Source organism: Podarcis erhardii, assembly GCF_964252035.2.
Source record: "Podarcis erhardii genome assembly, chromosome: 14".
Classification (NCBI taxonomy): Eukaryota; Metazoa; Chordata; class Lepidosauria; order Squamata; family Lacertidae; genus Podarcis; species Podarcis erhardii.
In genome coordinates, this window is record NC_138503.1 from 25,768,565 (window position 1) to 25,792,062 (window position 23,498).

The following is a 23,498-nucleotide window of genomic DNA, read 5'->3' on the forward strand; positions in this document are numbered from 1 at the left end:
TGGTGCATCCTTTAGAGTGAAAAATACAGTATTCACTTTTATCTGATGTCATCCACAAACAAATCAGGGTGTTCAGCAGACATTCTGTGCTGGAAGCTTGCTTAGTGACCCCACAGCTGGCACAAGAAAGCCTGCCCCCTCTCCTAGGCATTTCACCCCAGCAACATCTGCCCCCTTTTAAAGGCTTCTGGCGAAGTTTGCCCCTCCGTGACCCACACAGCCTGAGTGTCATCCAGCTGGCTCTGATCTGCCACTCCAGCCTTAAGTCTGATCTCCTTGGGAAATTATTGTGAAATTGTTGAAACAACGTTTAAAATGTGTTGGCCGCGGAAGAGGCTGGGTGTGTTTGTGTTTCCCCTCTGCCCCTCTCAGCATAAGTCACCCACCTTGCATCCTCTGGGACAAAAGGCGTATTATAACAAGGCCTAATCTAGAAAACAGGACCATGGTAACCCAACAGGGGGGAAAGAACCTTTGGAATGTCAACTGTTTTCTTTCCAAACGGCAAAGTGCAGAGAAGGGGAGCGTGTTGTGGTTTTCCCACCCACCCCAAAATCCCACACCTCCAGTTGTCATACCGGACTCACAGCTAGCACATGTTATATCTGTTGCGCCCAGTGCGGCCGCCCCCCCCCCTGCACCCCCATGCTACGCCACTGAGTGGTACCTCGGGTTAAGAACTTAATTCGTTCTGGAGGGGTGCTCTTAACCTGAAACTGTTCTTAACCTGAGGTACCACTTTAGCTAATGGGGCCTCCCACTGCCACCACACCACCATCGCACGATTTCTGTTCTCATCCTGAAGCAAAGTTCTTAACCCGAGGTACTATTTCTGGGTTAGCGGAGTCTGTAACCTGAAGCGTCTGTAACCTGAAGTGACTGTAACCTGAGGTACCACTGTATTTATAAAGGATGTTTGTATGCCTCCCCATCACTTTTTATCACATTAAGTTCTCTGGGTGGGTTACGATACCCAGGGTGGTACTGAACATGGACGTGGTATGATCCCTAATGAATCCAGTACCACAGCTCTGCTGATGCAATGGACATCAGAGAGCTTTCTCTTCATCTCCTGTCCTCCCAACACCAGCCCCTGAACCCTCAAAATCAGCTCCAGAGAGTTGGGGGACCCCCCCCCCAGCAAATCTGAGGAGCACATGAGGAAAAAAGGAGATGGAAATCTTGTTGTGCCAGCAGAACTGCACAGGTGGGGCATTGGATACAACCTCCCTCCCCCCAACATGAGGCCAGTCCTGCCAATAGACACACTGAGGCAGCTGCCTCAGACAATAAATACTAGCGGGCAGGCAGTGTCAATGAAGTGATGGAGAGGATATCGTTCAGTGGGTCCTGCACCCTTTAAGCTGCCCTCAGGTGTGGTGGAGGATGATACATAATAATAATAATAATAATAAATAATTTATTTATATCCCGCCCTCCCCAGCCGAAGCCAGGCTCAGAGCGGCTAACAACAATAAAATAATACAGCATTCTATAATCAATTCATTATAAAATCAGTTCACTGGCAAAAGGCAGATCTCAAAGCAGACTCATCTGCTTTTATCTGAGGAGATCATGACCCAGATCGGATCACGAGTCTGTTTCAGCACCAGCAGATTCCTTTATGAGGTGTCTTGCAGCGCTCTCTCCTCTTTGTAAGCTGGTAACTCCCCCCCCCCTTTCCTTCTAAAATACTCAGCCATCCAGCCGCCCACAGCCTGGAGCAGCTAGCACAAGGAGATTGTGGCTGCCACAAGTTTCAAATGGAGTAAAGCAAATCCCTCTGGGAGTGACAGGCCGTTCCATCACTCTCAGTTGGAACTGTACATAAAAAACTTGGCTGCCCTCAGTGTGTGCTTCTAAAACATCTATTTTTTAACATCTATGTCTCTGCACAGATTTTTAAGGACCGTCCCTTGAAAATCCACACAGAAACAGCACGTATGTACTTAGTCCCCTGCCAGTGCAGAACTTTGATGGAGAAAACTTTTATTGGGTCTGTCCAGCCCTACTTGTTGTCCCCGTGCTGAGGTAAGATTCAGCTCTCAGTCCAGTCAGTTTCTATATGTGGAACAGGGAGGACTCCTCTTCACCTCAGGCGGCAAAATAGGCCAGGCCTGACGCTCCATATGTCTGTCAAAACCAGCAGCCTGTATGATCAAGCTGACAGAAGAAGATATCTCAGACCAAACAGATGGCATTATCCTTCTCACAGGGAACTCTTACCACAAGGTGAAATATCAGAACAATTCTTCTTCAGTTCCCATGGCCAGCTTAAAACATTTTGCTACCTGAGGCAAAGGACAAGATGGCGGCCAGACAGGCAGCTGAAAGCGAAACAGATGAAAGTTAAGAACATGACAGTCAAATCAATCAGATCCTTCTTCCTGATCGCCACTTGAGACAAGACCAAACTCAGCCCCACGCTGCCAGTAGAAGCTGCCTTGGCATTACCATGGAGCACCTAAATAGCAAAACATTTCAGTGAATGGACCCAAGTGAAGACTGCTCAACATCTTGCCAGCCACGTCCTGTGTGGAAGGACCGTTGCTCTGTGGTAGAGGATATGCACCCCAGGTGCAATAAAACAGCATCTCCAGATAGGGCTGGAAAATCCATGCCTGAAACAGCAGCCAAACACCTGACAAGGAGGCAGCGTGTGGAAAAGGTGGTCTCAGGGGGTCACTAGGAGCAGTGGCAAGTCGAGGAACTGAATAAGGAGAGGGCTCAGATGCGAAATGGCACAGAGCAGGCAGGTGACCTGAAGGCAGGCTGGGTGGAAACCTTTCCATTAAAAATTAAAAGCTTATTTCCCCCAAACTTTGGCTCCATCTGCACTAGACACAGAAAGCAGTATCATACCACTTTAAGCAGTCATGGCTTCCCGCAAAGAAACCTGGGAATTGTAGTTTGCTCAGGGTGGTGAATTCCCAGAAGAGGGACTGATTGTTAAACCACTCTGGAAATTGTAGCTCTGTGAGGGGGATTGGGGGTGGGGGTGGGGGAATGTCTTCTAACAAGTCAAAAAATTCAGAGAAGTTTGCAGTTTTTTCTTTAATGTCCTCATGAAAATTCACCAGCATTTCAGTGCAAATTTCTCCAAAGGTATACATATTTCCATGCACACTTACGCAAGCAATTCCCCCTAGGCTAATGCATTTTCATACATTATCTTGACAGGCAGACACCTTTTTCCTGCACACTTCCCCCTAAGACCCACATTTTTCTACATATCAATCAGTCAGATACCTGCATCGCAACATTCGGGTCGGTGCAGATTTCAAAGGATAGCTAGCTGTGTGAATTAGGAAGTGCGAATTCGCCAGCTTTGCATTAAAATTCAAAGCAAAGCCAGTATCTTCCCCATCCTCAACTCAAGGCACAGTGGGGGGTGGGGGCAGCGAATGGAGGAGGGCAGTAGTCCCTGTGCATGTCCCTAGCTTTGATTTCTTCCTACATCTGCCAACCTGAACAGCAGCACTAAGCATACGTACCTAAAGTGTTGCCAGTTACTGCAGAGAGCATCTCGCCTGCCTGCCTGCCTGCCTGCCTGAAGCACTCTCTGCAACCCTCTCTGTTGTGGCATCGCGTCCTCTGCACGGTTTCGCAGCCTCTGTGCTTTGACAAAGCCTCTTTGCGCTTCCCGCAAAGCTGGGGGGAGGCTTAAGGGGGGGCCTGGAGGCGGCTGACTCCAAAGCCGGTGGCAGGAGCCGAAGCAGGCTGGCAGAGACTCTTGGGATGGCATCTCCCTTGCCTGCAGAGAAAGTCCTAGGGCAGAACTGCCAGCTTCCCAGCTCACCTTTCCCGTCTCAGATGCCACCCAGGAGCAGAAATGCAGTGTTGAGGGCACTGCGGAGAGCCGGTTGGTAAGACTTGGCACCAGCCGGGGAAGGAAACGAAACCGGGCAGCCTTTTCTTCTTTCTCCTTTCAAGGACATGTGCAGGTACAATAGTGGGACTCGGACCGGGACTAGGTTCCTGATTGCCTTTGAAATGCCCTGCTGACTTTTGTTTTAGAGGCTGGCCAGTTATGGGAGAAAGAGTCTGCATATGCTGGGGCTGTTAACTTGGGGGTAAAACCCCATAGAACTCAGCCAAATTGTCTTCTTACGCAGAGAGAGGGTCGGGCTGTTGATCAGCTTGGTCCTTTTCCTACTTTTCTTTTTTTAAAAAAACCCGTTGATTTCTTTAAAAGTCACTTATTTCCAATTTCACTTCCATGATAGCAAGAGCGTCTTAGCCTCTTATTTATATATGCGAAGTAGATAGCTAAGCATCCTTTGTTTTGCTAATATTTCTGTACTGTATAGAAACGGTAGAATTCCTACTCTCAATGTATTTAAAACTATCAACAGAATACAGTCGTTTTATTTTACTTTATAATCGACTCCTTTTCTCATTTCTTACCCCTTTCTCCCCTAGTACAGCTATTGCAGCTCCCATTCTCTAAATAAGTATGATGGCTCATATTTTTATTAGGCTTGGGTGATATCAAACTGTCCACTCTGATTATTGATATCATCCATTTATTATATAGGTGATTTAGTGTGACATGTGATGCTGTAGATTCTTATTTTTTCTAATTCGAAAGGGAGGGGAGTGTTGTTGGTGGGGAGCCATACATTTAACCACATTTAAAGCATGTTCCCCTCCTCCAAGAATCCAGGGAACTGTAGTTTGTTAAGGACGATGGTAACTGTAGCTGTTTGTGTGTGTTTTGTGTGTGTGTGCTTTAAATGCTTGGTATCTATGCAGCCTTAGTTGACCATTAGGAAGAACTTCCTGGCAATAAGAGCTGTTGGACAGTGGCGCAAACTCCCTCAGATGGCCTGTCACTGGAAGTTCTGATTGATAGAGCCATGAGTATGCACTCAGATTTAAATTGGCATCTACTGGGATTTTTACATCCGCTTACTGGAATTTTAGAACTGAGCTCAGTACGTCATTTTATTGATTGAGACGCAGTAAGCGCCGAGTTCTCAAAACTGGCTCTGCTTCAAAGATTGCCTGCTTGGTTCCTAAGGCTGCAGTCCTATGCCTGCTCAGCTGGGGAATCAGTCCCATTGAACTTCATGGTACTTGCACTTGAGTAGACCTGTGCAGAATCACATTAGAGGCTGTCATGTGTCTACCGTGAGGGCAGAACCAGGGAAAGGAAGGGGAGGCAGGAATCAGGGCCTGAATGGGGCCATAGGACATTTTAAATTAAAGCGGGGGGTGGTGGACTTATTTCAGCCCAAGTGGGTGGGTCTCATGCCAGAGTCAGTAGGCTGGTTTCTACACACACAAACACACACACACACACACACACACACACACACAATCTCTTTCCTCTGTTCAGACCAGCAGAAGACATATAATACTGGGTGACCTTGAGCCAGCCATAGTCCCTCAGCCTAACCTACCTCACAGGGTTGTTGTGAGGATAAAATGAGGATGAAGAGAAGAAGGGGCCTTGAGCTCCTTGGAAGAAAAGTGGGATTTAAATGTGATAAAAATTAAATAAACAAATTACCAGAGTTCAGGGACAGTTAAGGAGGGTGTGAAGCAGGGTGGGTGGAGTGGGTGGCAAGGAAGGTGGTGTGGCCCAGTATGCTGTCGTGTGATTGGCTGCCACCCACCTGTCAAAGTTGGCCCCGCAAGGCAGATCCTCATAAGGATTTGGCCTGTGGAGCCAAAAAGGTCCCCCACCCCACTGTTGAACTTATGGCAGTACTCCATAAAAAGTAAAGGTAAAGGGACCCCTGACCATTAGGTCCAGTCATGACCGACTCTGGGGTTGCGGCGCTCATCTCACGGCTATGAAAGACACAGGCCCCAATCCCCCTCTCCTTGCACTTCATTGTGCCTGGCTCCTAGCCCCATGACGGACTGAGCATCTGAAATGCCTCAGGTGCATCCAGCAAATTCACTAGGGGGCTGAAGACTATACTGCTGGCTAGACAAGTACCCTTGCCAGATCAGGACATCTTAATTAAGAGACATCTTAATTAAGAACCTATTTTTTCCTGGATTTGCAAAGGGTGTGTGTGTGCGTTTGTGCGCGTGTGTGTGTACGTCAGCCAACACCCACACATAACCTGTTCTTCCCATCTGTGAACAACAATGGAGCTTGTGAATAATTACGGATGCCATCATGTTGAGCAGAAGGGAAGATGGAATTGGCAGGATGGCGCACATTCAAAAGATGCCCTCATCTTCATTACCTTGCTGATTTTAGATATACATATGTTGGTGGGTCATCCATTTGCCTCCCTAACTTCCAGATTCAGCCTTCCCTGCCAAACCTATCATCCAAATAAACAATGTCATTGGTTGGGAATTCTCTATCAGCCCTATTCCATAATAATCCAGCAAACATTCTCTCTCTCTCTCTCTCTCTCTCTCTCTCTCTCTCTCTCACACACACACACACACACACACACACACAAAACACTACTATGTTTCTCTCTGCTAGAATAAGAAGTCAGTGACCTGTCTAGTCCAGCATCCCATTCTCACAGTGTTGGCTGTGAGCCCTGGAAAACCTGTTCCCTGCCTTGCTGGCCTTTCCCCACCTGGCCTGGGGAGGTGGGGTGCTGACTGACTCCAACTACAAAAGCTGTTCAGGAGTGGAATGGACTACCTGGGAAGTGGGTGGACTCTTGGCAGTTTTACGCAGAGGTTGGATGGCCACCTGTCGGGGATTCTTTAGCTGTGATTCTCACATTGCAGGGGCTTGAGTTACATGACCCTGGGGGGTCCTTTCCAACTCTACAGAACTATGATTCTAGGAATTTTGTACTGTCCCTGGAACATTATATCCTGAACATTTGGATAACCCATATGGACCGATGAGATTCATTCATCTTAATATACAACCCAATACCTGTTACGGGGGGGGGGGATGCTATGTTTGTTATTTGTGTATAACATATAGATAGAGAGATGACAGATAGATAGATAGATAGATAGATAGATAGATAGATAGATAGAGGTAAAGGGACCCCTGACCATTAGGTCCAGTCGTGGCCAACTCTGGGGTTGCGGCGCTCATCTTGCTTTACTGGCCGAGGCAGCTGGCATGCAGCTTCCGGGTCATGTGGCCAGCATGACTAAGCTGCTTCTGGCGAACCAGAGCAGCGCATGGAAACGCCGTTTACCTTCCTGCTGGAGTGGTACCTATTTATCTACTTGCACTTTGACGCGCTTTCGAACTGCTAGGTTGGCAGGAGCAGGGACCAAGCAACCGGAGCTCAGCCCGTCATGGGGATTCGAACCACTGACCTTCTGATTGGCAAGTCCTAGGCTCTGTGGTTTAACCCACAGCGCTACCCGCGTCCCCAGATAGATAGATCCAATAAATTAAATAATAATAATAATAGATGATTAATATTTTCTCCAGGTAATGACAGACAGAGAACACCTGATGAATCACCCACAAAGATGCCACGTTGTGGATGAGAACATCTCTGCATCTGTGGTTTGCCCAAAGGGCTGGGTGGAGCCAACCTTCACACTCGCTGCCAAAGCTCGAGTTGTCATCACGGGCTGCTTCTTCGTCATTGCAGCATGCAGCAACCTTGCCGTCTTGTACAGCGTCACGAGAAAGAGACGGAAGTCCCACGTCCAGCTGCTCATCCTGAGCCTGACCGTGGCCGACTTGCTGGTCACTATGACCGTCATGCCCCTGGATGCTGTGTGGAATATCACGGTCCAGTGGTACGCTGGCGATGCCCTGTGCAGGTTCCTGAACTTCCTCAAGCTCTTTGCCATGTACTCAGCCGCCCTGGTGCTGGTGGTGATCAGCCTGGACCGGCACTCTGCCATCCTGCACCCCTTTTCGTTTGCTAACTCCAGCCGCCGCAACCGGATCATGCTCTCTGTCGCGTGGATCCTCAGTGTCCTGCTGGCCGCTCCCCAGGTAGGAATCCATGAGAACAGAAGGCTTGTTCAGGGAGGTGCACATATTGTAAGGTAAAGGTAAAGGGACCCCTGACCGTTAGGTCCAGTCATGGACGACTCTGGGGTTGTGGCGCTCATCTCACTTTACTGGCCAAGGGAGCCGCCGTACAGCTTCCGGGTGATGTGGCTAGCATGACTAAGCCGCTTCTGGCGAACCAGAGCAGCACATGGAAACGCCATTTACCTTCACGCCAGAGTGGTACCTATTTATCTACTTGCACTTTGACCTGCTTTTGAACTGATAGGTGGGCAGAAGCTGGGACCAAGCAACGGGAGCTCACCCCATCGCAGGGATTCAAACCGCCAATCTTCTGATTGGCAAGCCCTAGGCTCTGCGGTTTAGACCACAGTGCCACCCGCGTCTCGCACATATTGTACCAAGCCACAAAACAGTAATGGAATACAGTGAGAAATACAAAACCAAACAATAACAAGCACCTCCCTCCCTCCCTCTCCACAATGCCAGAACCCAAGTAAGAGATTGTATACATTCCGGTGCATCGCCACAGTTGCGTGTTTAATTCGCTTCCTGTGTCGTTCTTGCAGGGATCTTACAGAGTATTTTGCTAGGGTAATGTCACTATCTTCATCAGCCAGGATACTGAAGGACAATGTTCAGAGCAGAAATATAAGCGCGACACCCGAAATATATCAGGCTTGTTCGCGCACTGCACAGAACACAAGTACAAGCTCTCTGTACACGTGTACAAGCGTTTGTGAGACAGAGCGTACACTTATTGATTTTTCAATTTTTCATCATGGTTAGTGTGTACGCAGGTGCACAGATTGCACACTGAGTCCATAGCTCAAGGATTTGTGTAGAGAGGTACACACAGAGATTGTGCACTTGTAGAACATAATGTGTGAACACTCCATAAAAGCAGCCTCATGGGGAACAGCTTCCTTATATACATGATTTCTGAATCATGCAGTGTTTGAGCATGAAGGCTGAAACCATTTAGAATGTCATTATTACTAATTTCATCCTTCTGACCTTTTCCCATCCTGCATTTATTTGGGGGCGGGGAGGGAGAAGCAGGGAAATTGATGCCTTGTTTTACAGTGGGTTATTTTAGCTGCCTGAATGTATTTGTATGTGTGTGTGTCATTATACATTATTTAAAAGCCTTTATGTACTGTGCAGTATTTTCAAATCTCAGAGTGCTGCATATTTGTACATAAATAATAATGCATTGATAATTAATATAATAACAAACCAATATATGTATGTAAATTAATAAGTGTGTATATTATTAGACTGTTTTACTTTTCCATTTCAGCTTTTCCTTTTCCACCTGTACACCATCCCGGGCGTCAATTTCACCCAGTGTGTGACGCATGGGAGTTTCAGAGAGCACTGGCAGGAGACCACCTACAACATGTTCACTTTCACCACCCTCTATGTCACCCCACTGACCGTGATGGTCGTCTGCTATGTCCGCATCTTATTTGAGATCAGCAAGCAGCTGAAAATTAACAAAGGTGAGTTGGCCTCCCCTCAACTGCATTGGGTGGGAACAATGAGATGCCCTTCGGCTTGTGTTTTTGCAGTTTCTCGAAAGGTTTCTCTTACCCTGAAAAACAGCCTTCCATTTTTCTGCCTTGTTCTCAGGGTTTGGCACTGACCTTATAGCTACAAAATGGCTGAGGATTGTGCCTGTATTACTACTACTACTACTACTCTTTCTCCTGCCTCCTATTATTACTATTACTATTACTATTACTATTACTATTACTATTACTATTACTATTACCACCTGTGATTTATTAATTGCCTTCTGAACAATTGTCTCAAGGTGATTTGCACATATTTAAAAGCAGTTAAACAGCAAATACATTTATAACAACAGTAAACCCTAACAAGGTAGACACTTGAAGACCCATTTCTCCAATGGGAAAAGCTCTATGGGCCCCTCCAGATAGTCTTTTTTTATTGCAAATTCATGATGATTCGTGCTCATGTTGGTGTTGGGGCAGTTATATACAATCGTACTTTTGATACTGTCTGCACATGAAGAAGTTTCAGCTTTATTTCCAATCAGTGCATGTCTCATAACTTCCTGCAGAAAACCTGAAACTTTTCATGCCACAAATGTTCTGGTTTAATTATTATTTTTTGTCCCACTTTTGGTGAGCTATAGCGCAGGATGGCAATAATATGGTAATGTTGGGGAAGAGACACACAACGACTAATAAAGCAGATTGGTGCGTGGATTGTCCAGTATAAATCCACCAAAAATGCACTAGTATTGCCTTGATGACATGTTACAGGAATAGGGTTGCCAGACCTCTGGGGCTAACCTGAACTCTCCAGGTTTGCCTGGCCCAGGGGAGGGCTTGAATATCCAGGTGACTGAGAGTGCCTTTACTTTCATTCTTAAGACTATGTGTGCATCTTGTAAGCTTCAGTCCAGCAGGAGCAGCCCGCAAAGTATTGCACAACTACCTGGAGGGATCTGCCCTCCTCCTCTCCCTCCATCCCTCTCCCAATTAACCTCCATTTCCAGGGCTCAGTGGTGGAAGGGAGCACAGAGGAAGAATCACCAGGGGCTGCCCCTGAAGCTCAGGTTTGGCCCCTGCAATTTCAGGGTCTGGGATGCTCCCGGCCTGGCAACCCTATATAGTAGTGGTTTTCAACCAGTGGGCTGTGGCACCCTGGGGTGCCTTGAATGATGGTCAGGGGTGCCCCCAGGCAACACTGGCCTCTGTCCTTCTTTCCCTCCCTCCCTCCTCTGATTCTGTCTCCCAAAGGCTTGCGTAGCTGTTTGTTACAACAGCCCTAGCTACAAGCTCCCCAGGTGAATGGTGCCTGTGGGGCTGGACCAGGGGGTTCACCTTTGGTTAGTCTACGTCAGGCTGCTAAAGCTAGGGGTCCTCTTCCTGGTCCCCTGTGGGGTGGCTTGAGGAGGCACCTCTCTTTGGAGCGGCGGCTCAGAGACCAGGGGCAGTGGCAGCAGCTGCTTGGAGGACTCCCAAGAAGAGAGGAGAGAGAGGAGGCTGAGGGAACACTCCACAAGGGAGGGTATTTGAAAAGGGGTGAGGGACTGCTGGCTCTACAGGCAAAGAGTAGGGTTGCTGCATTTCAAAAAGTAAAATTCCTGACACCGACAAAGTTGTTTTTTTACATCGCATTGCAATACATCTGGGTTTTCCCTGACATTTTGCCTATTCAGCAAAATTCCCCCCTGACGCCATTTTTACACCCAAAAACCAGGACATGTCTGGAATTTTTCTTACGTGTGGCAAGCCTAGCAAGGGGTGACATAACTGGGCTTCCGAGGCTCAGAGCGTGTTTCCCCACAGGGGAGCCGCAGAAAGAATGTAGTTGGTCAAGGGAGCCATAGGCTCAAAAAGGTTGAAAACCTCTGCTATACAGAATACAACTGCAAAGCAACAACGCCATCACCCGTCCAGAGGGGCCCTGTCTAGTTTTAATCTCCCCCACCTGCTCTTGGATCACTCCAGCCCAGAGTGGGGCCTACATTTCATTCAGAAGAGGGCAACCTTTTGTCCCACAACTGACTCCTTTGAGCCTCTCCCACAGGTCTCGCCAGAGGCAAGGACGACCACATCTCCAAAGCCAGAATGAAGACACTCCGAATGACGGTTGTGATTGTGGCTTCTTTCATCGTTTGCTGGACCCCTTATTACCTCCTGGGCTTGTGGTACTGGTTCCAGCCTGACATGATCCGCAGAATGCCGGAGTACATAAACCACTTCCTCTTCCTCTTCGGCCTGCTGCACACTTGTACGGATCCCATCGTCTACGGCCTTTACACCCCGTCCTTTCGAGAGGACATGAAACTGTGCATCAGCAACCTGAAAGTGACGGTGGCCCACCAGGAGAAAAAACTTGCATCTGTTTCAGAGATGAACCATAAAGACTCTCATGACCAGGGTCAGGTGCCGTCAAGTGTTTCCAACGGAGGGACTATGCACACTGTGTTCTAGAGGGGAAAACCCTCTGGGAGGGATGAAACTCAGGGCAAGCTCACTTATGCAGGCAGAACACCTGAATTGCTACACCTGTCTTAACTGTGCACTCGAGGACTAAATGTCTGGACCAACTCTCTTAAGCTGCACTAGGTTTAAGGTGATCTAGGGATATAGGAGGGTGCCTGATCCCAAGTCACACACTTGGTGAATCCAGCACAGTATCGTCCGCATTTACCAGAAGCAGCTCTCCAATATTTCAGGCAGGGATTGCCGCCAACTGTGCCTGGAGATGACTGGGACTGGAACCCGGGGCTGTCTGGATGCAAAGATGCTCTGCCACTGAGATAATGAGTCAAACAGTTCCTGCACACACAAGTCACCAGTTTATGCCACAGGCATCAAGCGATGGACAGGCATGTATGAAGCAGGCCCCGGCAAACACTGAGTGGGCCCATTTGTACCGAGATCTCAGCATAAATGGAAGTTAAGATGTCAAGCTGTTGTTAAACATTTGGGAGTGGGGAGGGTCGAATTCTGTCCCACAATCATCTTGAACAAAATGCAGCCACTTGAGACTCAACACATTGTGCAATGTCAATTTTTAAAGCTGTATTAGGCCAATTGGATACCTTTTCAGAAATTATATTATGCTTTATTGGGGTAGCATGATTTTTGTTCTAGTAGCAGTTTTATTATTACTATTAACTGTTATTGGGTCTGTGACCATATAATAAAATCTGTATTATTATTATTATTATTATTATTATTATTATTATTATTATTACCTGGATGAAGGATGAAGGATGGGCAAGTGGGTGCATCCAGAAATCTCTGCCTTTGGCATGGCTGGAATGTACCCAACTGTACCAGGGTTAAGAGGCAAATGTGTTGGCCTGCCCACTCTTCCCTCTGCCCCCACCCACCACTAGCATATACCCAGCCCACTCCCTGGGAGTTAGATGAACAGTTCCTTGGAGCTTAGTGTCTCAGGGCAGCCCTCTCCCCACCCTCAAAATAGGAGCGTCATGACTTACCACGCATATGTTGCAGTTCTAATGTTCAAAGTGCATGAGAGTCTTTATTGCAATTGCCTTTACAACAAGCTTGCGAGGTAGGCCGCCACAATTCCCATTTTATCAATGGAGGGCTGGTGTTGACAAGTGATTTGCCCAAAGGCCTGTGGAGAAGAGGGGACTCGAACCAACCGCCCTCGGTGTGTGATTTGTAAAGCGGCTGCTACGCAGAATAAAACCAGGAAGGCAAATGCAAAATTCACCGTTTGCAAAGTCCAAACCGAAAGAAGTCCATTTACTTATTTTTCCACCTTCGCAACTTGAGCCACCCTCTGCCTCTTACAGGTGTTACCATCCTGAGCTGCAGTGGAGATGATCTTGCCATTTGCAATATCTGTCCCAGTGCTCAGCCGGCGTGTGGTTTTTCCTAGTCAGATCACAGGTGGAAACCCTGAGTTCCTGCATGGGCTCTTAAGACTCTCAGCAGCTCCCCAGCAGAGCGAATGGTCAGGGATGATAGGAGCTGGAGCCCCATAACATCTGGAGGGCCCCAGGGTCCCGTCCCCCTGAGCCAAGTGATCAGACTGTTGCTCCGACAGCCACCTGTGCCTCTCTGCTTGAGGGCAGACGCTGCTCCACACTGTTGCCTTGCTTTGGGGAAAAGGGGACTGTCTGGAGAGAGATGGCTCTCCCCCTTTGAGAAAGGTGTTCCCGCAAGATAAGCCCCAACCAGCTGAAAGGAGGGCGATGGCAGGCTGGTCACAGGGAGAAGCAAGAGAAAGAGGAACAGGGAGAAGCACAAAGGAAGGGGCAGCCCAGCAGCCGAGGAGAAGCAACAGGATGCAGACGGCATGCCTTTGCTCTCAGACTGGGAACGTGTTTCTGACTTGGGCATTTGGCAGGCGAATGCTGGAGTGGAAATCATGTTTCAAGGGACACAGGGTCTCTTGTCTTCTTTCTCACACCCAGAGTTGCGCTCATTCCTACTTGCATGCTTCTCAGGGCTATCTGGTTGAACACTGCAAGAACAGGCAGCTGGGCTAGTTGGGCCTCCTCTGACAGGGCTCTTATGCTGTCTTGGGCCAAATCAGGACACAGGAAGGTGCCTTAGGTGTGTCAGACTATGAGTCCGTCTAGCTAGGGATTGCCTCTGAGCATCAATTTCTGGCAATCACAAGTCAGGCAGGAAAGTGCACATGGTCCTGCTTCTAAACTTTTCATTGCGGCATACAGGTGGCCACTGTAAGAAGGGCTGCTGGGCAAAAGGGCATCTGGTCTGACTCTGACCCAGCTCTTCCGTCATTCATATGGTATTATGGGGGGGGGGGGAGGAGAGAGAGAATTCAGGAAATTTATTTCCAATGCCCAAATCAGAAAAGAGTGCAAGGGGGAGATTTGAGATGAAGAACATCACACTTACTTGCACAGGGCACTGAAGCTCTTGCTAGTGATTGCAGACATGGGACCCCACCCCCACCCTTAAGTCTTGCCAGTCCCTGTTCTGCAGGATTTCTGCACTTCCTGTCACCTGCATCGTCCTGCTCCATCTTTAAGCTAAGGAGGGTCCACCTACCTGACTCGTGTTCAGAGAAGCAAGGCAAAACCAGAGAGATATGAAATAGCTGTGCCAGGAAAGTTAAGGCAGCTGAAACATCCTACCCCAGGCCCCAGAGGGCCGCCCTCCCCCCAGCTTCAGAGTGGAAAGTTTCATGAAGGCTTTAGATTGCTCAATATTAAGGCATATGGTGAGGGTCGGCAGCCCTGTCCCATCCCCACAAGTTCATTGTTTTAAGTCAAAAATCCTGTTCCAATAGTAGAGGAAAGCTGGGGAGTTGCTAGCCCCGATGGCAACCAGCAGCAGCAGATACAGGCTCATCATGATAGCGAAGCGATGCTTAGAGACCCACGACTGGCTAGCAGGCCTAGAGAGAAAAAAGAGACAGTGATAACTACATCCAGCCACAAGGAGGCGCAACTTTTCAAAGCCCCTACCCCCCGCAATGTGATTATATGCCCAGGCCAAAGCTTTGCTGCTGGTTTAGATATGGCCGCAATGGCTCTTTTTAAACATAGAATTGTAGAGTTGGAAGCAACCCTGAGGATCATCCAGTCCAACCCCCTGCAATGCAGGAATTCTGCTCACAGCTGTCCCTGGATGGGCTTGAACCGCCAACCTTCTGGTAACAGCCAGACACACTGGTCCATTGGGCACATACTGTGTGTTTTCAATGTGTGCATTTTTAATGTATTTTCATATGGCTGATTTTGAAAGCTGTTTTATTGTCTTTTGAATACTTTTCTCATTTTGGTTGCCCGTGCTGAAGACCACTGGCAAAATATGTATGTGTGAAAATACTACTATGCGTACGATGTGTGTGTGTTCAGGATTCTGCATATGCATTTTTGCAAAAGTTAACAAAAAGATAAATTGAACTTCTGCAACCACAGCAGCGAACTGTGTTTTTTTTGCGTTTGTGCAGAAGTCTTCTGAGCGATGCCAACACTGCAAAACAACTTGTTTTGCACACTCATCCCTTACAGTCCTGTCCGTCATGTTAGAGGTTTTCCTGCATTTTTGAAGCACAAGGTTTCAGATGAACTTACAAAGCACTTGCTTTCAGGGTATTTGGGGGCGAGGAGGGTGGCAGAAGGGCACTTACCTCCGGTGCTGCTTCTGCGAATAGACGAGCAAGTACTTCACCCGTATCAGCTGATTGTTCGTGACGACAAAGTATTTCTGGGGAACATCACCCCCTTCGCTGTTCCTCACTCTGGCTCTTTTCTTGTCTATTTCTTTAGAATCTGGTCAAAATGAGCAGAAAAGGGCCTCTTAGACTTAGACAAGGAGGTGAAAGACACAAGCGCACTGGAGGTCTCAGGGTAAAGGGATCAGTTCCTGACACCAGCACAGGTCTTGCCATGTGCCCCGTGAATTGCTGTGTCTGTTTTCTGAGTAAAGTGCAGGCATCTCAAAGGAACACAGGAAGATCCCTGATACCGAGTTGAACCACTGGCCCATCTAGCTCACTACTGTCTACTCTGACTGGCAGCAGCTCTCCAGGGGTTTGAAGCAGGGCATCTCTCACAGCCCTACCTGGAGATGCTGTCAGGAATTGAACCTAGACCATTTGCATGCAAAGGCCTCAAGCAACAGATTTTGGAGTGACCATTTTCTCTCTCTTGGAGAGTCACTGCTTCACAGGAGACTATAAAGGGCTAGATCAGGGTGGACCTCACTCTAACGTCACATGGCCTTCCGTGCAATTTCAAAAGCCAGCAGTTCAGAGCTTATCTGATCCTCTTGCCTACTGGACAGAGAAGGAGAGAAGGGCGTGTCAGAAAATGCTGGAGAAAAAGGGGGCGGTGGCCTGCTTCCTTTTGACTCTGGCCCCTCCCACTGCTGGCTTTTGACTCTGGCTCCTCCCACCTCCAGCAGGTGTTCCTGCAAGGCTCTCGAGAGACAAAATGTTGCCCAGTCAAGCTAGATGGACCAATGATCTGATCACACGTGAGGCTGCTTCAGCCCTGTCTTCCCCAACTGGGTGCCCTCCAGACTGTAGAGTTGGAAGGGACCCTGAGGATCATCTAGCTCAGCAGTTCTAAACCTGTAGGTCCCCAGATGTTGTTGAACTACAACTCCCATCATCCCTGAGCTCTGGCCTTGCTAGCTAGGGGTGATGGGACTTGTAGTTCAACAACATCTGGGGACCCACAGGTTGAGAAAGGCTGGTCTAGTCCAACCCCCTGCAATGCAGGAATATGCAGCTGTCTGTCCCATATGGGGATCGAAGCTGCAGTCTTGGCGTTATCAGCCCCACACTCTTAACCAATTAAGCTATCCATCCAGTACCAGATGTCGTAGCCTACAACTCCCATCAGCACCTGCCAGTACAGCTGAACCGAGGATGGAGTTGATGAAAGGACGGCTGTGCTGGCTGGGGGCTGATGGGAGCTGTGGGCCTAAGCAGCTGTGCCGAGTCAAGTCTCTTCTAGACTCACCTTTCTTTTTCACCTGGCATTTTACATCTGGGTGATCGATGATCTCACACACGGCAACACAGCTGAGGATCGGTCCCATCAGGCTCTGCTGCCAGCCGAGGCCATGGGGGCTATAGAGGAGAGCGAGGCTCAGGTCACTGGTGAGGTAGGTGCCTTCCCCAAATAAGGAGGTCTAGAAAAAGCAGGACGGGGTTGCACATGAACTGGGCCGCACGCTGGCAGCCAGCCATTTCAAACATATCCAATCACAGCAAATCTGTCTCATTCCTAGAAGTGTTTTAGGAAGCTGATTTAGACCTAGTTCAGTCTGAACTGATTGGCGGTGGCTTTCTGACCAAGCTAAGCAGTCTACAGCAAAATATACATCAGGAGGCTTAGTATGGCCAGAATCAAGTATACACTTCCAGAGCTAACACTAAATACATTACAGTGGAACCTCGGTTGTCGAATGCTTCAGAAGCCGAACAATACAGAACCCGAATGCCGACAACCTGGAAGTGAATGCTGAGGTTTTCAAACGGGCCTCGGAAGTCCTCACCTACCCATGTGCTATCTGAAACCAGCACTGGTTGCCAGATGTGAAATATATTCAATTCTGAAATACAACCCAGACTCAAACCTTACCCGGTTTAAATGGCACTGCAACCCATTGTGCACGATGGAGTGGAAGTTCTCCAGCCGGCTCCCATGGAATGCATAGATGAGGTCTCGTCCCGCCTTGGTCTCTTCAAATTTGGCATTCATTTGACTGGAATAAGTGATTTCAAACAGGAAGTCTGGTGCAGGGACGGGGACGCAGGGCACTCCTGTCAGTTCCTGGATCTTCTTATACTTCAACACCAATAAATATATATTGAAGTTACTGGGTTGCTCTGAGAATCCAGTGCCCTCTAGATGTTTTGGACTACAACTCCCACCAGCCCCTGGGCTAATGCAAGTTGTGGTCTGAAACACCCGGCAGACCCCAGGCTGGCAAATTTAAGCTGATTTAAAGGCAGAAATCATCCCCATGGGAAGTAAAATAGTATCTTTAAGAAACATAGGAAGCTGTTTTCCCCTGGCCCATCTAGGTCAGTAATGTCTGCACGGACTAGTAGCAGCTGCCCAGGATTTCAGGCACGGGTCTTTCCTGGAGAAGGCAGGGATTGAACCTGCAAAGCAGGTACGCCACCACTGAGTTAAGGCTCTTACCCCAAGTCTTGGGACTCCGCTTAACAAGACACCCCAGTAATACTGAAAGCAGGGGTTGTCCCAGCTCGTCCCTGGCCCATGCTGAAGCCAGCGGGAGGCTGTGCATTTTTAAAAGGCATTCAGTAACCTCCGAGATTTCAGAGTCTCCTCTGCTGGGCTTTTGGCTCACTGATGCTCAGTTAACTTTTTGTAATCGATGAGGATATATTGTAGTGGAAAAGGTTTGAGCAAAGACACTGTTGAGTTGAGGGGGCAAGGAGTTGACTTACTAAGCAATGGAATTAGTTGATTTGAAGGTTAATGTGAAAAGGTTTGAAACATTTAAGGAAAAAAATATGTGTGTGTGTATGCATATATATATGCACACACACACACAGACACATATCTATATCTATATCTATATCTAATCTATATCTATATCTAATCTATATCTATATCTATATCTCTATATCTCTATATCTATATCTATATCTCTATATCTCTATATCTCTATCTCTATATCTCTATATCTCTATCTCTATCTCTATCTCTAGATCTAGATCTAGATCTATATCTAGATAGGTTTGACTCGCTCCTGCATTGCATTTTTGCCATCTGTTAACCACCTCACAGGTCCTCTCTTTTGTCCAAAAAATAATTTAAAAATATTCTGCTTTAACATGCTTACTCTCCCCCGCAGCCTTGTGCCCAGATGCAGATTGCTGACACCCCTGACACCTCCAATATTCCTTGGATCCATTTGCACATGTTCAATAACTGGGTTGTCGCCAGCATCGCCTCTCACCTCCTTTTTGCTTGTGCTGTGGATGCACAGGGCCTTGGAAGACAAAACCCAGCCCAGCAACTCCCAACCTCTTGTGCCTGTGTCTTGGGCCAACTCAAGCAGCTCTTTCAAGCTCACCAAGGCATTTGTATCTGCAAGCTGACAGAGAGAGAGAGACAGAGAGAAACAAGGGTTGCTGGCTTTCCTTGAGCATCTCACACGGTTAGAGAGACCCCCTAGTGGTGAAAGAAAGGCAACGTCTCCAACACATGTCTTCAGGGCATTAGCTGGCAAGCAAATCCCTGTGGACAAATCCTATAGGCCTTCTTATTCGCCCTCTTGGAACACAAACTCCACATGGACGGAGACACCCACACCCACACGGCTTCCTGTTCTCTCCTCAATCCATCAAAGTTGAACCATTTCATCTAACAGATCCTTATAACTGGTGGCATTTATTTCCATATGCATGGTGGCACTGTGAACAACCCCATAAATGGCAAGGGTGGAATTCTTTTAGAACACAACAGAGCTCAACTATCTTTCATTACGAAACATCACTCCTCTAACGACTCCTGGGCACCCTTGTCTGCTTAGAATGAGAAGATATTTGCAGAAAGGGGTACTGTTGTATATCCAATACAGTGGTACCTCGGGTTACAAACGCTTCAGGTTACAAACTCCGCTAACCCAGAAGTAGTACCTCGGGTTACAAACTTTGCCCCAGGATGAGAATGGAAATCATGCGGCAGTGGGAGGCCTCATTAGTGAAAGCACGCCTCAGGTTAAGAACGGTTTCGGGTTAAGAACAGACCTCCGGAACAAATTAAGTTCGTAACCAGAGGTACTACTGTAATAATATTTTTTTAAAAATTGATACGATACTATACTACACTACGCTACACTACAATGAGATGTTTAAATGTTTATTTGATTTTCCCGAAACACTTGCCATCCTCTCCTGCCACACCAGTGTGGCTTGCTACACCCTTTGAGAACCACTGCCCTAAACCATGAGGGATGTTGGGATTACTTTGGGTGGGAATTTACCAGGTGCTCAATAGAATCATAGAATTGTAGGATTGGCAGGGACCCCCTGGGTCATCCAGTCCAACTAGATGCAGGAATCTCAAAGCCCCTTACAAGCAGAAAACCAGGCAAAACAACCTTCCATCCCCTACGTCAATTACAAGCTTGGGTAGGGAAGAAGCTTGTTTTTGAAATTCCTGCTCCCACCCCTGCAAGTTGGGGAGGAGAACAGCTTGTTTCTGGCCTTGAGCTGCATTTCAGAGGCAAAGTCAGGGACACGACCCTCTCAGGAGTTCCCTAGTAGAACTATGCACCACTATGTGAATAATAATAATTACTGATAGAATCATAGAATTGTAAGCATATAAAGGGCCATGTAGTCCAACCCCTGGCAATGCAGGAATTGCAGCAATCATCATCATCATTCCTGGTAAATGGACATTCAGTCTCTGTTTAAAAACTTCCAGTGATGTAGAGCCCACCACCTACTCACCAAAGCCTCAAAATCCTTGGTCTCGTCCGTGGTATAGAGTCCTGGGAAGGGCCGAAGGACAGAATCCCGCTTGTAGCTCTGCAGGGCAGAGACAAAGAAGCTGCACTTCAGGTCTGCAGCCAAGAGGTCTGCCTTGACGGCCTCTCGCACCCGCTCTCGGAGGCCCGCGACCCCGGCAGCCGGCACCTGCATTGCCAAGGGGCCCTCCTGCCATTAAAACACAGGCGGAAGTTAGAAAAATCAAGAGTTGGGAGCGGCCTGATTCACACAACACCATTAGCCAGGCTATAGCTTACTGGGACCAAGCTAATGTGCTGCCTCCTGGAGAGGCGTTCCCGGGCACTCTGCTCCCTCCTTCCCTCGTCTTTTTTTTCCCACTCCTGTGCTGCACCAAGCTAAGCCAGCGTTGGGCACGTCATTCAAACCTGGACTCAAGGGCCTTGGTTCAGATAACAAGCTCAGCATGGGGGGGAGGGAATACCAAGGAGAAGCCAAGCAGCTAAGCGCTTCTCTCTTTTTTTTTTTTTTAAATAATTTTTATTAATTTTACAACATAAACAAAAAACAGACAAACATAACACGACTTCCCCAAACCTCCCCTTCACTGCATCCTTATTTTAAAAATTTTTAGCAATCCTTCATCCCTTTTTATATTTAATTCTCTTTAAAGCTTTTTTTTAAATTTCAATTTTTACAGCTGTAATTCTTTATATCCAATCCCTTGACATCTTAACATTCCGAAATTTTACAACAATTTTTAAGATAGATTTTGAATTTTTTCCAGTCTTCTTCCACTGTCTCTCTCCTCTGGTCACGGATTCTGCCGGTCATCTCTGCCAGTCCCATAAATTCAGTCACCTTGGTCTGCCATTCTTCCAGAGTAGGTAATTCTTTAGTCTTCCAATACTTCGCCAAAAGAATTCTTGCTGCTGTTGTTGCGTACAAGCTAAGCGCTTCTCTCTGGGTACCCACACATTTGCATAGTCCTCAAAAGTCCCCGTTTGGCTTACCATGTCATGCGAACCAGGCCATAAGGTCTCCAGCAAACATCCCCACAAGCAAACAGACGTTTCCCGGGGAACAGCGATCCTACTCTTCCCAGACGCTGAGTTGAAAGAACAACAAAAAAGAGATGATAAAATAACATTCTGCAGCATTCAGAATTAAAGTTACCCTCACTGGTGTCGCCCGAGGCTACGCTTCTATCCTTTAAACCGTCACATGGCAGCCAGGCATTCAACAGGTGAGACTTTGCGCAGCTGCATCACTGCACCTTCCAGCTTGGAAAACCCACCCCCACCCCACCGACCCAAATATGGCAGACTACAAGTATTTTGAGGGGTGGGGAAACACAAATCAGAAGATACAACTGCCTAGCAAGCAAGTGTTTTAGCAGCTCTGTGACGGGCTGAAGCCCAACAGGTCTGTTTTTATCGTTTGTATCCAAGCTTCACCTGTTGAACTTCGGCCTGTAAGGCAGCTGTTAAACGGGCAGGATCCCACGCTGCCAAAAAAAGCGTTTTCCCCTCTCTCCTTGACATTTTTGTGTGTGTGTGGTCTTTATTCTTCCCCTCGCCCTCCGGCCTACCTCAGGGGCTACTCAGCAAAAGGCGACTCTCACTGAGGTGGAAGAGGAGAAGAGGCCCTCCCAATGCCTACTGAACATGCTCAGCTCAGCTCAGCCATGCGCAGTAGCAGAAGCTGAAGCCACAAGTCTGCCAGCAGTTGATTCTGAGCGTGCGCAGTAGCAGGAGCTGAGCCGCCTCCCTTACCCTTACCATGCCTTTGCTTACTACGTCATCCTGAGCATGCTTACTAGAAGAACCTGCCGGCCTTTGTTCTTAGACAGGCTCAGTAGCAGCAAATGAAGCCACACTTTGCCCTTACCTGATTTTACGCATGCTCAGTATAAACAATGAAGTTCAACCCCTTGCCCTGTTCCTGCCCTCAGCCAATCCTGAGCATGCTCAGTAGCAGTAAGTGAAGCTTCAGCCTTGACCTTTCTTTCACGTGGAGAGTGTTCAGTGGCATTTAACTGGCGCGTACAATCCTGCACAGGTCAATTCAGAAGTAAGCCTTCAGCATCAATTTATGTTCCTAGGCTGTCTAAAAATCAGTAAAAAGCAGGGGCAGCAGCAGCCACTGACAGTCTTATCCTTCATCCGTTTCTCTCTAACCGCCTTTTAAAGCAATCCAACTTAATGGTCATTATTGCATCTTGTGGCGCAAAGTCCATAGATTAACTGAGGTCTTCCCTTTGTCGATTCTGCATCTTCCAACATTCAGCTTCAGCGGATGGCCTCAAATTCAGGTGTTTATGAGAGAGAGAGAGAAACGTCCTCCACCCTCTTACTTCATTCCATGCATACATGGGTGTAGCCGGGACCTTTGCAGAACCGACGTATTTGGTCAGTTAGTTAAGTATTTCGATTCTTCTACTTGATCTGGGTGGGCAGCTCCTCCCCGCCCCCGCCCCCCGGCTATGCCCAAGCATGCATAATTCATACCCTCCAACATTTATCTGATGAAAATAGGGACATCCCATTCCATAACAATAATTTTACTATTTATACCCCACACGTCTTACTGGGTTGCCCCAGCCACTCTGGGCAGCTTCCAACATATATAAAAACACAATAAAACATTGAACATTTTTTTAAAAAACAAACAAAACCCTTCCCTATGCAGGATTGCCTTCAGACAGCTCTGGAGTCAAATAAATACATACACTCCAACATTTCTCCAATGAAAATAGGGACATCCTACCATACCCTCTGGGATGCGGGTGGACACACCTAACTTAGATCCATAAATTTAAGTAGGTCTATAACTTCATTAAGGGACGCGGGTGGTGCTGTGGGTTAAACCACAGAGCCTAGGACTTGCCGATCAGAAGGTTGGTGGTTCGAATCCCCGTGATGGGGTGAGCTCCCGTTGTTCGGTCCCTCCTCCTGCCCACCTAGCAGTTCGAAAGCACGTCAAAGTGCAAGTAGATAAATAGGTACCACTCCGGCGGGAAGGTAAACGGCGTTTCCGTGCACTGCTCTGGTTCACCAGAAGCGGCTTAGTCATGCTGGCCACATGACCCAGAAGCTGTACACCGGCTCCCTCGGCCAATAAAGCGAGATGA

The 23,498-nt window shown here is 47.8% G+C and overlaps 2 protein-coding genes across 4 annotated transcripts; one reads left to right on the forward strand and one right to left on the reverse strand.

The window, feature by feature from the left end:
* Positions 1-3,016: 3,016 nt before the first annotated feature.
* On the forward strand, positions 3,017-14,372 carry LOC309329577 (gonadotropin-releasing hormone II receptor-like). Its single transcript, XM_081840478.1, has 4 exons — positions 3,017-3,944; positions 7,385-7,903; positions 9,225-9,426; positions 11,489-14,372. The coding sequence occupies exons 2-4, from the start codon at positions 7,388-7,390 to the stop codon at positions 11,893-11,895; spliced, it is 1,125 nt and encodes a 374-aa protein (XP_081696604.1). The 5' UTR covers positions 3,017-3,944; positions 7,385-7,387; the 3' UTR covers positions 11,896-14,372.
* Positions 12,931-22,106, reverse strand: PARP16 (poly(ADP-ribose) polymerase family member 16). Of its 3 annotated transcripts, none has more exons than XM_081840479.1 (8): positions 21,957-22,106; positions 21,379-21,473; positions 20,369-20,575; positions 18,868-19,005; positions 17,517-17,723; positions 16,893-17,064; positions 15,554-15,695; positions 12,931-14,815 (listed from the first exon to the last, which is right to left on the reverse strand). In XM_081840479.1, exons 2-8 carry the CDS (start codon positions 21,379-21,381, stop codon positions 14,674-14,676), a joined length of 1,011 nt encoding a protein of 336 aa, XP_081696605.1. In that variant the 5' UTR covers positions 21,382-21,473; positions 21,957-22,106; the 3' UTR covers positions 12,931-14,673. The 3 variants fall into 3 exon arrangements, with proteins under 3 accessions (XP_081696605.1, XP_081696606.1, XP_081696607.1); XM_081840480.1 differs by having other exon boundaries at positions 21,823-21,961; XM_081840481.1 differs by lacking the exon at positions 21,379-21,473 and having other exon boundaries at positions 21,957-22,055.
* Between the last annotated feature and the right edge of the window lie 1,392 nt (positions 22,107-23,498).